At 34.3% G+C, this 19,271-nt stretch overlaps 1 protein-coding gene and 1 pseudogene across 1 annotated transcript; both read right to left on the reverse strand.

Annotated features, from left to right (window-relative positions):
* Positions 1-757: 757 nt before the first annotated feature.
* LOC139866952 (uncharacterized) lies at positions 758-7,813 on the reverse strand (annotated as a pseudogene).
* Positions 7,814-8,745: 932 nt separating this feature from the next.
* On the reverse strand, positions 8,746-13,723 carry LOC139865601 (uncharacterized). Its single transcript, XM_071853668.1, has 5 exons — positions 13,496-13,723; positions 10,360-10,495; positions 9,574-9,711; positions 9,305-9,426; positions 8,746-9,017 (listed from the first exon to the last, which is right to left on the reverse strand). Exons 1-5 carry the CDS (start codon positions 13,561-13,563, stop codon positions 8,855-8,857), a joined length of 627 nt encoding a protein of 208 aa, XP_071709769.1. The 5' UTR covers positions 13,564-13,723; the 3' UTR covers positions 8,746-8,854.
* Between the last annotated feature and the right edge of the window lie 5,548 nt (positions 13,724-19,271).

Below are 19,271 nucleotides of genomic sequence, written 5' to 3' on the forward strand. Positions count from 1 at the left end.
ATTTAAAAAATACTTGAACTAAATTTAACTAACAAATTACACTAATAAATTACAGGATGAAAATCTCAAGTAGATCTAGCTCCAATTCTTTGTTGTGACTTATTCGCACACCGTGACTCACCAACCTGAGCCACCATCGCTAACTACAAGTGTGTGCCACCAACCAGAGTCATAACGCTGACGGAAGGAAAAAGACAAAAGATGGTAGTGGTTTTGAAGGCGGTTAGTGAGTATAAACAGAAAAGGACGTCAGTTTTGATGGTAGTGGTTAATTTTTTTCATACTTCAATAAAATATAGAATGTTTTCAAGCGGTTGATCAAACTTAAAACAAAGAATAACATAAGCTGCAAGTTACAAATGACATTATAGTTGATAACTTCATTGTTACATTTGAACCTTTGAGCATCTTGGCAATAATCTCATACACCTCACTTTCCAGCATACTAAAATGCTTCTTTATTAGAGTTACGTCCAAAAGATCTACCTTCTGATGCTATTATCTCTGAAGACCACTTGATTCATATATCATGTTGGTTAAAATAATACTAGTACTTGATACTTCATAATAATAATAACAAATACGGAGTAATTGCTTAGGTAGTTAGGTTAGTGTCAATCAACCCAACAACAACAATTCGCAATTTCATATATAATTATGATGATTGGCTAGATGTCGATCAATACAACAAAAATATACAAGAAACGTATATATTATCATACGAGTACTATGCAACACATTTATAGGAAATATACACATTTATTAGTTCGCTTTCAAAGGTCACTTCCAGGACAACATTTGCAGATTTGCTTGATAAAATGAAAACCCATTCGATCTTCATAATTAACAAGGGGGGCCTTCTAAGCGTAAGTAATCATACAAAATACCTTGAAACGGGCTTTGGTTCCTCGGTTGTTTAAGATAAATAGTGTTTTCTCCTTCAACAAGTAAAGCACCCGAAATATCTATATTGTATAGCCAATATAGCCCATGAATCCCATGCCTTGCGATTGCATTGTCACGTCCTATCAGTCCTGTCGTAAATAACGGACGAGGTTTGTTTGGATCATTTACTCGAACCTAGAACACATGACAGAATGATATGTTGTTAGTATGATATTGATACACCTGATAATGTATTTATACATCCCTATGGTTACAGATAAGCTTTTGTTAGTATAATGCATAGGAACAAATGATAAATTTGACCACTTTATATATAAACTGGTTATTAACGTTATGTTTGATGGGTCAGATGAGAAATAAATAATATAAATGATACACTTGTAAAATAAACCTTAAAAGATAAGGTTTTCCCTTACATTAAACTTCTTAATGTAACAAAAAACCTTTTTACTTTTTTCATATACATAACATTTCTCATATTAAAAGTTAAGGTTCAAGATAGACAAGAGTGTAATTATAATGCATAGAACCTTCTAAATCATTTTATTTCATAAACAGACTATAACTTAGATGATATAAAATTTTGATTTTGACACACTAGTTAAAATGAAAACCCCGGAGAGAAAGTGTTTTAGATCAAGCCAACCCAACCCTTACCAAAACGTACTTGTATTGACCCTACCATATAACTTTCGGTGCAAGGAAAACTGTCTACCTGTACTTCTGCAAGAGTTGCACCAGCCAGTGCCATTCGTAACTTATAAATAGCAGCACGCTGCACATTCTCAAGTCTGAACTTTATTTGCCATGTGGTTCCTTCATACGAACCGTCTTCTTTTCTCCTGAAATTTAGAAATTTCACTAATAATATAAACTCTTACTGAGAGATAACCTGTTTCAACCCAGACCCGTTATCACATATCTTACCCACGGCCCACCCATCTTGTCACCTATAACATAAAACAAATGGAGTTGGAATTGTACCTTGGAACTTGAGCATAGAACCAATCTTTGCAATAATCGCTCTCTCCAACCGTGAACACCAAGTCTCCATTAGGGTACAACTCTCCATATCTTTCCCATAACCCATACTGCCTAAAGTTGCTGATACAAAAAGTATTATAAAAGAAAACAATCAGAAGGGTTGTTTTGGGCATGTTTTGTCACTAACGCATAAGAGAAAAAAAATAAAAAAACACTACCTAAAAGGATTAAGTGCACGAATATGTAATTATTTATGCCATGACATTCTCATTGTAAGCATGAAAGTAGTTACATTGTGTGTGTAATGAACTTTTAGTTTATTGGTATGTAGTTTGGTGATGTGGCAACCTGTAATGATGCCACGTGTCAACAACACTTACACGCAAGTAAAAGTACCAAAAATTACATATAATAGCAACGAATAACAAGTTCACTACACACAATGGAATCCTTAATGGTTCAATACACACTATGAATGTCAGAGCATAAATAACTACATTAATGTGCGTTTAAGCCTAGCTAAAAGGGACACGGGTCAAGTGGGACAAACGTCCGCCTACGTGTAATTTTATGCATATTTAATAATAGATCACTTTTCTTACAAAAACACGGATTATTATTGATATAATCTTTTTTTTGGTAATCATATTTAAAACTAATTGTTTCTACACAAAAATAGAAATTTTTGGTAACCAAATTCAATCCGTTTCAGCCCGCACCAACAATAAGCAGTGTAACCTCATAAATTTCGACCCATGACCCAACCTACCCGAACCCGCGTAGAAGAATAGTAATGTAATACGAACCACTTGGGATTGTTGATAAAAAGTTGGTTGACATATTTGGGGTCAGGCTCAGGTACATAGAACTCAGCAGCAGATCGGTCAGGGATCCCTATTTCCCACAAAGTGGGCCCGTCTCTTGGAGGCTCATAAACAAGATCGCCCACATCAATACCACAACCTACAAGTTAAATTACACATATACCCTTCAAATAAAAAGTTGTTAAAAGAGTTGAAAAGTTTGTTATAAATTGAAACCTGGGGTGACGGTAATGGGCACATGATATCGATAGTCTCCAAGAAAACCAGGGACCCACGCATACAAATTATACTCTCCGCATCTTACATTGTTAATACAGAAATCTCCTGTGCAATCTGCTTCAGTCCAAAACTGATAGTCCTGCTTGAGATTATACATAAAATTATAGCCTAAACAATACTTGTGTATGTTAGTGGGCCCACTTTACTAAATGTACATTTTCACTTGCAAGGTCAAACAAACTTTTGGCTTCAATTCAGTTTAACAGACTAACTTTTCACTTAACCTTTGGAGTTAATCAGAGTTAATATTTTAACCAGTTAATTAAACTTGAAGTCATTATGTATGTAACGAAATCCATGTGAACCTTTGAATTTATAATAAGGGTCTAAGTTGCTAAGGACAGTCTCAATAGTCAAAATCAGAGAATTGAGTGGGTATACAAGTCAAAATGGGTCATTTTTGGGCAGCATTTACCAGAACCACATTCAGTCCGAATCTATTAACGTTATTCTTTAGAATTAAGGTATCAAAGATGACAGCACAATATATATTATTTCAATATGAATATAACAATGATAAGGCTTTATGCATAGAAATACACTTTGGGCAACTCTCTACTTGTTTGACCTGACGTCCTGACCCATTTCTTTTTAATGAATTTTTTATTTACAATACTTGACCAGGCTAGAGATTAACACTACTTGAATCAACCTTCTATATAAGTATATGGGTCTACATTACCACCTCTGTTATTACGAAAAGTAATGTGGGTAAATGCATCACCTTGCATTCTTTTTGCCATGATCCAACATCTCCTGGTGGGGCCAACCCAATATATGCACCATTTCCCGGGATGTCATCATTTTGGATGTATCTAAAACAGAAACAATATGTAAATTCTATTATAAAGGCAAAAGAAAAAAATAAATATATATATATATATATATATATATATATATATATATATATATATATATATATATATATATATATATAGTGGTAGGATCAAGGGGGAAGTAACCAATCGGGGGGAAGCGGGGGGAAGCAAATTTTTTTTTTTTTACGGTTTTTTGAAAAAACTTTGTTCACGAACATTATAGATTGGATGAAAATATGAACATTTAGTAGCGACACTTTGTGATAAATGTTTTTATTTTGGCGGGAAAACGCTCGAAGAAGTAATATATAACAATTATCGTGTTTTTCGAGCGTATGTTGAGGTTTTAGATATTAGGGTTTAGATATTAGGGTTTATAGGGTTTAGATATTAGGGTTTAGATATTAGGGTTTATAAATTTAGGGTTTAGGGTTTAGATTTAGGGTTTAGATTTAGGGTTTAGATTGAGTTTTTAACACGAACGGTTTAGAGTTTAGGGTTTAGAGTTTAGGGTTTAGAGTTTGGTGTTTTGGGTTTATGGAATAAACCCAAAACACCAAACCCTAAACCCTAAACCCTAAATCGGGCTAAATTTTACTTCACAAAACATGAAGAAAAAAAAAACGTTAACATTCTTCACGAACAATATTATCTTGAATGTTATTTTTGTCGATCGTTTTCCCGCCAAAATAATAACATTCATCACGAAGTGTCTTTTCTAAATGTTCATATTTTCATCCAATCTATAATGTTCGTGAACAAAGTTTTTTCAAAAAACGGAATTTTTTTTTTTTTGCTTCCCCAATGATCCTGCCCCTATATATATATATATATATATATATATATATATATATATATATATATATATATATATTAGGTGGCCAGTTTGCGTTACCTGTCCCGAACAAGTAATCTTCCTCCAACATTTCCTCGCTGATGTGATTTTGCAAAATCCTCCGATGCTGGAAAGTTATAGGGCCAACTATTGACCTCAACCGTCATCTGATATCATTGAAATTTTTATAATATCAACAAAAGGGCAATTTTACATAAAACTATAAAAGTATAATTACATACACATCATCCAACCTGTCTTTTTGCATCATCCCAAAGCGTAAGAGGATCTTGTTCGCACATCGTTGAATTTAGATATATAAAAACCGGCCCGAAGACCTTTTTCCATGGTTCTCCCTGTTCAAATTTTGGGACTAGATCATCTCCCGCATAATGAGCACCAACGAAAACCTGATCATTGTACAACTCATATAAGTAAGACTACAAGTGACGAGAATTTGACAAAGGGTGCAAATAAAAGTGAACCTTTACTATGAGTAAGTGAACATTGATGACGTGGTAGAAGTTACTTACAGCTAAGCAAGTGGGACCAACGTGGGAACAAAGGTTTTGCTTGAGGGGCCCACCGGTCCGGAACTCGTTACTGGGTGTGATTTGCCAAAATCCAATTGGAGGGTCGTTTGACATCCAACCGTGTACCATGAGATCTTTGTTCTCGCAAGTGTATTGATACTTGTCATCCACCTACCCAAGTGCAAAACATTATACCAATCGGATCATAATACTATTCATAGAAATTATAATGTCATTCCCTCACACTTACTAACGAATGGGTTGATTCCAGTTGTGTTTTATCTCTAATGGGTCAAACTGGTATTTAAAAATTTAAAAAGATAGATCCTAGAAGAAGGTCAAACAAGTCAACCGACCTTCCCACACAAACAAAAAAAAAAAAAAAAATAGACACAGTTTCTAGTGTATTAAGCCTCCCAGATCATCATTTATCCGCAAAAAACTGATTCTTATAGAAAAAACTGTAACTTTTATAAACATCGCTAGTGATTTAATTTAAGGTATTTCCATCGACCAAACCAAATACTTTAAGGAATATATAAAAGTTTTAATCTTTTTGTTTTATCTGCTACCGTATTCCCATATGTGAGTACAAGTCTACAAACATCTTAATATTCCAAGAATATTATTGAGGCAGACATTGTTAGCTTTCTTTTACATTCACAAATAAAATTTAAAATTAAAAGTATATATTTTTGTCAAATTGGCTAGAAGAAATAGCTTACCTCTCCCCTGAACTCGGGCACACATGGATTAACTAACGAAACGGCTTCCTGAAAGGCAAGAGGTTGGCATCTCCCTGGTAATCGGTCATCTGGCTGGGGCATGTATCTTCTTCTATCATCAGCTACCGCCATATAATGAAACCTATCCAAACATACAACTTATTAAGCTCATAATCCAAGAGTGCCATCTAATTCACAAAAAAAAAATTAATAATAATAATAATAAAAACATAGTTAACTTGTCTTTTCTGAGTTTGAATGCAATTCGTGTTTCGCCAAGGCTGAAACCTTGCCATTCCTCAGAGCCCAAGTGTTCATAAATGGCGTATGTGTAGAAACCGGAGGAACCACGCAGCAACACAAACCTAGAAGAATTACGTGACATATATAAAGATCATAAGTTTGTGTCTCATCGAATTTTAGAGGATCATAAAGGAAAATAAAATAAAAAAACCTCTTATCGATATTTATAGGAGCAACTTTGCCCCTTAGGGAAGGATCCCATGGTCTTGAAAAGGACACCTCTACTTGTTCCTCGGTTTCCACTATTACGTTAAAGCTTGTTGCATTGATCCTGCAAAGACATAGCGTCACAGGCTTCAATAATAAAAAAAATAATAATAGATATATCAAACGTTACTTGACAATGCGTTAGATTGGGTTAACAACTGTTTACTAAAAAATAAACGGGTCGTTTATACAAATGTTGAAGCATATCTTTACACATGCTATATAACAATTTATTTTAAAAACTTTATTATTACTGTAGTGATATTATGGATATAATAGTGAGTTTAAGTAACATACACTTCAAATACACCTTTTCTTCCTGAGTCATCTAGAGCACTCCAGACAACATCCCAGTACCTACATTATTCATTTTAATTTCTCAAATTAATATTCAAAGCCATTGGTAGCTTGAAACAAGTATTATAATAATTATTATTTAAAGTGTAATATACTTGTATACAACAGTTAAAACTGAACTCACCCTCGATTACCTTCTTGATTAAGAACCTCCAGCACGTTGTCAAGGCCATTGTATCGAACACCAGTAACAAGACCCCCTGGTTTCGATAATGTCACTTGCACTATACCATTATCAATCACCACCTAAGATACATACAGATTATATAAAATATAGGGTAACATAAGAAAGATATTCCAAAATTAGGAAAAGATAAAAAATAATCGAACAGCTAATGTTGATTCTTATGATTCGAAAGACACTTTATACTAAATAACTAAAAACAGGTGATATAAAAAGATGTTACGTGGTGATCTTGAATCGACAATCGCACACCCGTAGATGACATTGGTCTATGCCATTTGTAACGATCACCTGGTGTGAGCAAATACAAAACTTCTGATCATGTATTTGGCTTCAAAAATGTAATGAGTTCTTTGAACAAATACATGATTTTATCAATTAAACTATCCTTAAGATTAACATAGACTAAATAAGATACTAAAATATCATATTACACAAAAACAGGCATGGCATTCATGTAATCTCATCCATCAATATAATGCTTCTGTTTTGTAAATTAACTAACTAACTGCAATTATTATATATGTATACATTCATATACTATAAATCTATAATAGTATCATACCAAATGTAATTACTCATAAACACTGTTTTTTTTTCTTTATTAGGCAGTATATAAAATTGTAAACCCTAATTTTTTATTTATTAATATAGAAGCGTTGTTACCTTTAGTAGTTCCAATTCCACCACATGTGCAGATATTTTTAATTACAGTTTTGGAGAAGCTACTCCAAATTCCCATTAGATCAAATTAAGAATTAAATTTTTGTAATTAATATCAAATTCCGAATTTAACGCCACCATAACCTGCCACTGACACGTTCTTAGCCTGTCCTCCACCTTTGAAGTTGCCTGTTAGTTACGTACGTACAAGTGAAACTTGATCATTCGGTTTTAATTTGGGGAAGATTAAAATGATCACGATTTCATTAGATCAGGGGCATATTTCGTAAATATAGGAATCGACAAGGATAAATTTTGCAATATGAAGGGACTTACAGGGAGTTTTTCGAAAATAAGGATTTCTTTTGCGGTGTTTCGCAAAATGAGTTACGAATTCCCTATTTTGACCCAACCTTAACTTTGCGATTTTAACGTGATTCGCACACCACCTTTAACGTAGTGCAGAAATAATTTGGTTAACTTTTTTACAGTTGAAAATGGTAAAAACAGTTCTGTTTTTGCCATTTAGACTACTCGATAATAACTATTTTTACCCTGGCTATATTACATTTTGTATACATTCTGTTAACTGGCTATACTACATTTTGTATACATTCTGTTAACTGGGCTTAGCCCATATAATCGGACTCGACACAGCCCATATAATGTACTTGTAACTTTATAAGTATCAATAATATTTTCTTGCTTTTCAAGGAAAAAAAAAAAAAAAAAAACGAACCTTAAAATTTGATGCGACTTAATTAGTATGAACATTGATCGTAAGCTGCTTTAAAACTCATTTTATCACTTGGTCATACTCGAATCAACAAGTGGTAGTAAACAAGTCAAATCATACTCAATCCATGACGTCGTACAAAGAAACTTAGTTTGAGCGCCAAGTTGTTTCTTGAAGTCATAACGTACGTATACACATAGTTTCAGCAATCTGATAATATATGCCAAAGAACTCGCAAATGGAGTGCGATTAATACAAGAATTTATAGTTACATGGGATATTACATACACACTCAACTTTACATCATTTCTTTAGGTAGGTCATATTTTAGTGTAACACTATTCATTTGCATATGATTAGGAGAAAAGGATATACTTTAATACATACGGGAAAATATAAGACAATGGTGACTGTGTGTCACATTACATGTTACAACAAACAGATAAAACCAAAGTTTTGCATACAAATGCAAAACCAAACCCAAGTGACCTTTTGAAATCTTAATGCACCTGATCCTGGTCCGGTTTGGCTTGGAAAATAAATGATCCTAGCAGAATTGCGATGCCACTTATCGCTATGGTGAACAGAAGCCTTCGTGTAGAGAAGTCACGTGGAGGTGGCCTTCTTCTACGAGCACGATCTCGTTCAACTTCCCTCGCAACCCTTAAAAAAAAATGATGAAATCAAGTAATTAGTTGATCATAAAATACAACTAGCTAAAATCCTGACTTAAAAAAATTACATTAATAGTAACGACCAACCTAACATGTAAACATATATTTTTTGAGCAAATGTTTGACCATTCGTCTTATATCTAAAACTAGTTTGCATTCATATGGACCCAAATCAATCCACGGCTTAAATTATAAGTTAACAATGGACCAATATGCGTTTTCAACTCAAAAGTTCTATGTTGAATATCCACAAAAGGAAGGTGGTGTTCTTCAAACCTGGAAGATTCGATTGTAGTATTTGGGACACCATTGCATGAAACTTCATGAGCACTTCTTTCTCGAAGTCGAATATATCTGTTACACAGATGACATAGTTCGGTTCTATTTCCACAAACTTCCTGGAAGTTTAAATAAATAAAGGCAAAATTCATATGTTATAGGAGATAAAAGAATTATTAATTTGTGGCTATCGTAGTATTTAAAAAAATAAATTTTACTGTTGTACTGGCCAAACAAACTGCGTTAAGAGATCCGATAGTGATTACCTGGTGCTCAAACAGATCAATTGCAGGCAAGGGAAACTCGCAGTAATCACAAGTTGCCATTCGCTGAGGGCATTTTTGACTTTTGTGGGCATCTAAATTATCAGGTTCAATCAACTCATGGCATAGAGAACAAGATACCTGTTACAGAATCAGATACGCTGCCAGTCATGAACAGTGATATTACTAACTGTCTTCAACAGAGCTGAAATGCCGATCAAAAGATATAATTGTTCGAACTTTGAGAGTTTAAAACCATCCCTCCCAAACCTTGGTTGGGTAACAACGGATCATCAAGGGTTTGAGTCGTAAGGATAACATTGTACCAATCAAGACAGGTCAGATTGTGTTGGGTTTGACCCAAAAATCTTAATGTACTAGTCTTTTTATACATAACTATATGAGCCCTTGAAGATATATTACCCCAATCAAATTTTCATAAAAAAAGGTTTGAAATTTGAATGGGAAACAGATGAAAATGTTACGTAAATAGCTTAAGGTTCTAAATTCAAGGCTTTTCCAAACTTTATATTTATTTTTTCCGTCTCTGATTTACATAACTAAAATCAAGGCTTTTCCAATGATAGGTAGGTAAGAGCTAAGGTTATACCAAGCCTAAAGTAAGAAGTTATTACACTATATGGAACCATCAAAGTAATGGATTTACATATGGAAAAAATAAAATATCTTCTTTTCGAGTGAATAAAAGATATGATTTTGTGGGTACCTATTGGAATATGCAGAAAAAACAACTTCTTACAGTTAACTATCTCAGTTAAATATACGTACCGGAGCATGAGTGTTTGAGTAATGTTCCTCAGCATGCTTTTTGGGAACCATATCACCACATATTTTACATTTTTCTAAATTGCGGGAACAGTGAAAGTAATGCAGGTCAATGTTTGAGGAGGGAATAGCTCTGGCACTGTTTGTGACACGTTGTGATTATTATTCAGTAATATAATAGATATATACATGGTATATTAAACTTTATGATATAATAGCAATCAGTTTAACTCGATATATGTCCTATAGCATATTAGCATTCAAAACAAAAACAAAAATGTGATAGAAACCAAAATGCATAAAACAATAATGTTAAGTTACCATGCACTTAAATAGCAATATGATGAATAAACACGAGAAACGCAGGTTCAATTAAGAATAAATCTAGAGTAACATTGAAGTAAAATTAAAATATTAGGATATAGAAAGTATTATGAGAGCGGATGCCTAATGCTAGGTGTTGTCATTGCACGGTGGATCTGTAAGCTTGAGCTGTGACTTGTAGATGTCAAGTGTATAAAAATGCTGGGCACATATATTTGTACATATTGTTAGTTATTGATTCATAATTCTATAAAAATATAAACTTGGTGACCAAGTTAAGCTCGTGACCAAGTTGAAGTTGGCTATAAAAGGAGGTTAAGCTTGTATTCCAACTTGCCACACCAAAACAATACACTTTAAGATTTAGTGAGTTAAGACTTTGTAAGATTGTATTCGGTTTAAGAGAGAAAAGTAGATAGTGGTCTATCTAGTGGTCTATCGGGTCTATGTCATTGTAACAAATTGTGATATAGTGAATTTCTCTTTTGGAAGGCCCGTGTATATCTCCTAGTTTTGGAGTCCACGTAGATTCTTGTGTTGTTAAATTCTCTACTGTTTTCATTGGGCTGGGTGTTGTGAGCTAGTGAGGTCGTTTTCCCAACAACTAGTATCAGTCAAGTTTGACGGAGGTCTCGGTTATAGAATTTGTACCGACTCAAAGAAGAGTTAGGAGTAAAATTGTGCTGAAGAGTCAGCTACAAAGTTCTATTGATCGCATATGATATCTTGTTTTCTAATATTCATTATTGTTTATAAGATACGGATACGATGTCGAAGTTCGATACAATGAAGTTTGATGTAGAGAAATTTGATGGAAGAATCAATTTTGGCTTGTGGTAAGTTCAAGTCAAAGATGTGTTGATTCAGTCCGGGTTACGCAAGGCCTTAAAGGGTAAACCCACCCTTGCTTCTAGCGGTGATTCTAGCAGCCGCAACAGTAAGTTCGATGAAGAAAAATGGGATGATATGGATTTGAGGGTGACAAGGGATATTCGTTTGTGTCTTGCAAATAACATACTTGCAAATGTGCATGAGTTATCAACGGCTAAGGAGCTTTGGGATAACTTGGCACAATTATACCAGGGCAAGGGCATCTCAAATCGGTTGTATCTCAAGGAACAAAAATTTCAAATCATCTAAGTATTCTTAATGGTATCGTTTCATAATTCGAAGCTATTGGAGTTGAAGTGGATGGTAAGATAAATCATTCAGGCTGATATTATCTTTGTCATCATCTTATGAGCACATGAAACATATTCTGATGTATGAAAAATAAACTTTGAAGTTTGAAGATGTTACTAGAAAGCTTCTATCTAAGGTGAAAAGGCAGGAAGGTAACGGTCCTGGTGTGTAAGGGTGGTGTAAGGGTTGATTATCCATGTGAAGCTAATTCGCAAAATGGCTCCAAAGGCGCTAACGATGTCTCCGTTGTTACAAAGAATGACTAATTCCTCTAAAGTCATGTCATCCTCATGGTGTATCTGCGCCATCATGGAAAGGGATGTTTGTTAGCGGTTCCAAAAATTACATATGGACATTGGTTTGGCGTTAATGCAAGTTGTGTGATGGAAATTGATGTTGATGGCTGATGAACTTCCGAGAAAGCCAAACGGGGAAGTTGCACCAAAAAAATTAAGCTTGATGTTCAACATGTGCCGAGGTGAAATTCTTAGAATGGGATATTCTGATTGGTGATACTCTTTACGGTGTAGTATGATAATTTTTTTAAAATTATGATTGTCTGTTTTGATAATGATTGTCGATTTAGACAATGTTTGATATGGATGCATTATTATCTATTGTATTGAGTTAAAGATATGTCAGTGCCATGAAGATGGAGATCTTGAAGTTGTCGAGGAATCATCTACGCCGGCGATTTCGAGATTTAGGGAATTTGAATTAAGGGATGATTTGTTAGTTATTAATTTATAATCCTCTAAATAGTAAACTTGGTGACCAAGTGCCCAAGTTGTGCTTTGTGCCCTGTAAAACTTGGTGACTAAGTTGAAGTTGGCTATAAAAGGAGGTTAAGCTTTAATTCCAACTTGCCCCACCAAAACAAACTCTTTAAGATTTAGTGTAAGAGTTAAGTCTTTCTGCATTAGGTTTAAGAGAAAAATAGTAGATAGTGGTCTATCTGGTATTTGATAGTGGTCTATCAAGTCTATGTCAATGTAACAATTTGTAATATAATAAATTTCTCTCTTTAGAGGTCTGTGGTTTTTCTCATGTTTTGGAGTTTCCATATTAATTCTTGTGTTGTTAATTTCTACCGTTTCTATTGAGCTAGATGTTGGGAACTAGTAAGGCCGTTTTCCCAACACATATACCTAGAAATTGTAAAATAACATACATAAACACAAATATTTAACAGGTATGTGACCATAGTAAGAAGCTAACTAAGTAAAATATGATCTCAAAATCTCGAAACTTAACTTGGAAACCACTTTCAGGTACATTATTATTATTCTTCTTATTCTAGATTTCAAGCTTAAAACTTTGACAACCAAGCAATGGTTTTTTTCTCTTAAATTGGAGCTAATTTTATCAACAACAATATATTTAAGCTCCAAAAAGCTACAAGCTAAACATGCCACTATAATACAAATTACAAATAAGCATCGTCTGTTAAAAAGAATCAGATACCTACGTATAGCAAGAAAACAAATTCACAATTTACACAAAATAACAAATAATATCACATGTATTAGCTCGAAGTCAGCTCATATAGTTGAATAAAATATAAAAATCATCCCTCAAGTATAATTATAACAATAATAATATATACATACACAACAAACATATATAACATTACCAGTGACCGCAAATTTTGGCAGTGTACTCATCATTAGAAGCGACGGCCATTGTCTCGATTGCAGACATAATTTCAGGGACACAAAAAATTATCTGCAAATTTGATAAGCGGAAATCGAAGATAATTAGTTGAGTTAGGTGAAATTGAGATAGTTAATGAGATCATCGATCTCCCAATTTCACGAAATGATGATTAAATTAACAAGAAGAGGTGATATTTCCACACTTATTCTTCCACATCTTTATATGCATTTTTTCCAATTATATCCTTCATTAACAATTTGTATAAGACATCATTGAGCGCAGTTTAGTATTTTTGAGTGGAAGTAGTAAAAATGAGGTGGATATATCAAAGTATTCAAGTTTAAAAAATGAAATCCCTAAATTAGTTAGTCCGTACCTTCAAATTTTTAATTTGAGAAATGAGAAATCTATAGGTGTTGCTTTCCCCAAAACGGAAGATTAATTTTTCGCACCAAATGTAACACTCCAATTTGGCAAAATTTTGTCTATCTGAAAAAATAGTAAAAAAAAAAAAAAAAAGATTACATCTGGAATCCCCATGGTTTGATAGACAGGTTAAAAACCTAGCGTCATGTAATTAGTTAACGGGATAAACTGATAATAGATTTAAGACCAACCATATGATATATTCGTCATTTTACTTGATTTTTTTTTTTGTTTCTTCTTTTTCCGATCCATCTTAATCCCTTCACCTAACATATTTATTTACATGAAAAAATTCGATTAAACGTGAAGGTGAATTATGTCTTTATTTAATACGGAGTACCAATTATATATTTTTGTGGTGTTGGTTCTAAATTTAATGTCAGTTAATTTATCCCGTTAACTGATTACATGGCGTTAGGTTTAAGACCAGCGTCATGCATTTTTCGAATAACAGAGATTACCGGTATAATTTTAAAAAGAAAAAGATTATCGGTATAATTTTGGGCAAACCACAGATACCAATGGCATAAATAACCCTTATTTTAGTTTTTTATTTTTTTTTAAATTTAACTGAATATTAATTTTAATAAAGGTTATGTTACTTATTCAATTTATTAGAAGTATGCCCAAACTTTTTTAAACTATTTAACGGATGCACAAAATTTACACCAAAATATTAATTATTCTTATAGTAGGGTAAGCAATTTGTAAAAAAAAAAAAATAATAAAAAAAATAAATAAATAATTAAGAACATAATGAATAAGGTATTTGAATAAAATTTACGTATTTTGAATCAGCGTGTTAATGTAAACCAACTTAACTTACTAACATAATGAATAAGGTGTTTGTTATATATGCTAACATTGTTAATTTTCTTCGTTAAAACAGTCATGTGCAAAGCATGTGAAGGCATTTTTGTGTCATCTTCTTCCTCATCTTCATTTCATATTCATCTTCACGAATTAAGCAAAATTTTAGCGAATGAAAAAAGAAAAAAGAAAACGGGCCATTATCTTTTTTAAGATCTTCACGACGTCGTTTCCGATTTCGAACCCAACCAGCTAAGCTGGTCCAACCTTCACCATCGATTGTAGACTCTGGTGGTTCCGAAATGATTTCAATACGAAGAACACAATCGAAGAAATTGTTATCATTAAAAGCAAAACCAAAGTCTCCGTGGCCATGACCGTTTTTTGGCGAGTGGGTAGAGTCCATAACCTTCGTTTTAGGATCGAACATATCTAAATTTGAATCTCTCATTTGTATGTGCTTTTGGTTTAAAATTTGTGAGAATTTGAGATACCCTAATTTACGAAGGAAGGGGAATAAACGAATTAAAATGAAATAGCAGCATGTCAGGACTGGTATAGGCTTTGCCCGTACAAAAAGGGGATCAACAAGGTGATTTTTAGGTTAATTTGTTTTGACTTAACGAACCTTTTTTACGCTCGTTAGTTTTAGGGAGCGCATACGCAAAAACCACAAGGACAATTCATGTAAATTTTTTAGTAAAAAAATATCAAATAATTAGTTTTATCGGTTCAGCAAGTGACCGGCCACCAATAGCCTACATTATAACACTTTTGAAAGTATGTGACCTACACTGACATTTTTCTGGGTATATTGCCTACATTGGAACAAAAATGAAAGTATAAAGCTATTGAGTAGCTTTAAGCAACAAAAAAAAAAAAAAAATGCTACATACATAAAAATATATATCTAAAAATCATCTATAATCATTTATGTTTATAGACTGTTATCAATTTATATTTACATCTACAAATCAAAGATGTGTTGGAGGCTTTTGTGGTCAGTGAAGATAGTGCCCTTAGTCTCATAAAGATAGTGTCTCCACAGTTTTAGTGCGAAGACAACAGCTCCAAGCTCGAGATCATGAGTTGTGTAGTTTTGCTCGTGAATCTTCAGTTGTCGGGAGGCGTAAGCAATAACCTTCTTCTGTTGCATCAATACACACCCAAAACCTTGTCGGGAGGCATTGCAATACACAATGAAGTCATCACTGCCTCCAGGAAGTGATAGGATAGGTGCGGTGGTTAACTTCTACTTCAGGGTTTGGAATGCCGACTCTTGCTCGGGTTCCCAAACGAATTTATTTCCCTTATGAGTTAACGCAGTCAACGGACGCGCAATCAGAGAAAATCCATAGCTTCGATCTTCGTGGGATCGACTTTGATACCCCGATCGCTCACGATATGACCAAGAAATTGAATTTCCTTCAACCAAAATTCACACTTGGAGAATTTGGCATAGAGTTGCTCTTGTCTCAAGAGTTCCAACACTAGTCGAAGATGTTGCTCATGTTCTGCTTCACTTCTGGAATAGATGAGGATATCATCTATGAAGACAATGACGAACTTGTCCAGGTATGGCTTGCAAACTCGATTCATGAGATCCATAAACACTGCAGGTGCATTGGTTAAACCGAATGGCATCACTAGAAACTCATAATGACCATAACGGGTTCTTGAACGCAGTCTTCATCACATCGCTCTCCTTCACCCTCAACTGGTGATAACCTGATCGCAAATCGATCTTAGAGTAAACGGTTGATCCTTGCAGCTGATCGAAAAGATCGTCAATTCTGGGAAGGGGATATCGATTCTTAATCGTCAACTTGTTCAGCTCATGATAGTCGATACACATGTGGAAAGATCCGTCCTTCTTCTTCACGAACAAAACATGTGCGCCCCAAGGCGATGAACTCGGTTGGATAAATCCACGGTCTAGCAATTCCTGCAGTTAACTCTGCAACTCTTGCAGTTCGAAAGGTGCTAGTCGATAAGGTGTAATAGCTACAGGTGCAGCTCCTGACACTAGATCGATCTGAAACTCCACTGCTCTCGGTGGAGGTAATCCAGGTAACTCTTCTGGAAAGACGTCGGGAAATTCGTTCACAATGCGCACATCATCCACGCTCTTATCCTCAGTTTCTAGCTTCTTCACGTGTGCTAAAATAGCAAAACGCCCCTTCTTCATAACCTTTTGTGCCTTCATGCAACTAATAAGGTTTAGCTTCGGGCTACATCTCTCTCTCTAAACAACCAGTGGCTCTCCTTCTTCGCGAGGTATCCAAAGAATCTTCTCTTCACAGATTACTTCGGCTCTTACCTTGGATAACCAGTCCATACCGACGATCACATCAAAGCTTCTCAACTTAATGGGTATCAAATCAATCTCAAAATCCACTCCAGCTAAGTTTATAATACCTCCTCGGCCAATCTGGTTAACTTTCTCAAGTTTTCCATTGGCAACCTCTACAAGAATACTCTCGTCCAAAGGAACTAACTGATATTACTCAAATTAGTCATATCTTTAGTCATAATATCGCATCCTATTGTTATTTATTTCATATGTAAACATTGTACTTCCGTTTGTATTTCATAGTATTGTAATATAGTCTAGAATCATTGTAAACTTGAAGAAATATGAAGATTATGTATGATAACAGCTCAGAGATCGAAAATAAGACTAGAAACCCAAAGACAGAAGAGTGCGCTCAGCGCACCACAGAATGTGCGCTCAGCGCACATTGCATAAATTTGATCAGAGGATTTCTTGGTCAAAACCAAAGTGCGCCAAGCGCACATTTAGGTGGTGCGTGCCGCGCACAGTAGTGCGCTCAGTGCACCCATTCGAGCACTTTTAACAGAAAAGCAGATTTGAACGTGCGTTGTCGAGCTGTAAAGGAAAAGTGAAGTAGGTGAGAGTGTGCTCAGCGCACCCTTACTGTGCGCGCCGCGCACAGTACTTTTCACCAACTTTTCAGCTTATTTAATTCCATTTCCAGTTTCATTTCAAGGGTACCAGTTTCCTTTCTGCTTAGAGACGAAAATATACGATTCAAAGCAGTTCTTGAGCTTATCAAAGTGCATCTAAGCACTCAAATCATTAAAGAATCCAAGATCATTCAAGAGCTTCATCCAAAATTACTCCTAAAAGGTTAATCTTGTATTTACAATGAATTCTATCTTTGTTACTGTTGTGTTTAAGTTTTCAAGCATGATTGTTGGCTAGTCCATTTTATGTTCATCTAGATAAATAACCGAGATGTTGAATGTTTACTTTTGATTGATTGTAATTATGCACGATAGTTTGATGTTTGAATACAAGAACCATTCTTGTTAAATATAATCCTTTCGATTCAACTAGTTGATATGTTCATTTGATTAAGAAACATCATCTTGTTAAGTTAATGTATTGATTTATACCTAGTGACATGTGTTTATCCGTCTTTTACCAAAAGGGATAAGTTGAGTTCAAATGGTTAATTTACATAAGAATGTAAGAACGACTCTTGTAGATACTTTGGAATAGCTTAATTAGTATGTGTAATTGTCTAGGAGAATGACCAATTCCTTAGAATCTGTTATACACATTTTCAACTACCTAGTTCCATCAATTAACATGTGTTAATGATTTGCCTTATCTAGTGACGTTTATAGGGATCTTGTTATAACACTTAGTTAATTATTTGGGTTGAGTGAATTGAGCATTTAACCGGACCAAGGGAATGAACTAAGTTAAACCTTTAGTTGATATAGGAGTGGATCATGTGCAACACACCATTGACATGATCATTCTTCAAGTCTTCAAACTAGTTGAATTAGTTGATTACAAATAGGAGGTCTTAGATGACAAGAACATCACTTGCGTCTTGTAATCCCGTTTGAGTGTTTGCGCAAGACTACTCTTGGTGAACTAATTAATTAGTTCTCGTGCATAACCAATCAATCCGGTCTTCATCCTAAATAACATTCAACATTAAGGGTAGAAAGTCTAGATAATTTTCTTAGTCAATCACAATTTAGTCTATAATCCTAATTTGATTTAGATACTGTCCTTGGAACGATACACGGATTTTACCATTTACTATACTACTACACGATCGGGTACACTACCCGTTAGTGTGTAGCAATCTCTAATCGGTATTTTTCCATACTATTTTATATAACAATTCATATACCACGTTTTGCACATCAAGTTTTTGGCACCGCTGCCGGGGACAGTTTTGTGTCAAAATAGAATTATTAACCAATTTGTGATTAAGTAGTTTCTTAATTATTTTTAAATTATTAATAGTCTTTGATTTTTAGACTTATAGAATCGGTACATTTAATAGTTTTGTTAGTTGTGTGATTGACAGATTTTAGGTTGCATATGCCACATACCCGAAGTTCAGATTCTCCATTACTTACACCGCTTATGGAACCTGATAGAAAGCTTGGTAGGATCCCAAAAGAAATACTTGAACTTTTTGAATCTTCATCAAAGCAGGAAACTTTTGATTCAGAATCAAGTACAACCA

Source organism: Rutidosis leptorrhynchoides, chromosome 9, assembly GCF_046630445.1.
Source record: "Rutidosis leptorrhynchoides isolate AG116_Rl617_1_P2 chromosome 9, CSIRO_AGI_Rlap_v1, whole genome shotgun sequence".
Classification (NCBI taxonomy): Eukaryota; Viridiplantae; Streptophyta; class Magnoliopsida; order Asterales; family Asteraceae; genus Rutidosis; species Rutidosis leptorrhynchoides.

Excerpts from the sequence above, each read along its gene's own strand:
- LOC139865601 (XM_071853668.1), bottom strand. The coding sequence starts at position 13,563 with ATGTCTGCAATCGAGACAATGGCCGTCGCTTCTAATGATGAGTACACT. Across the intron at positions 10,496-13,495 it reads GCCAAAATTTGCGGTCACTG|TGCCAGAGCTATTCCCTCCT; the intron begins GTAATGTTATAT and ends TGTCACAAACAG. Across the intron at positions 9,018-9,304 it reads ACTACAATCGAATCTTCCAG|GGTTGCGAGGGAAGTTGAAC; the intron begins GTTTGAAGAACA and ends TTTTTTTTTAAG.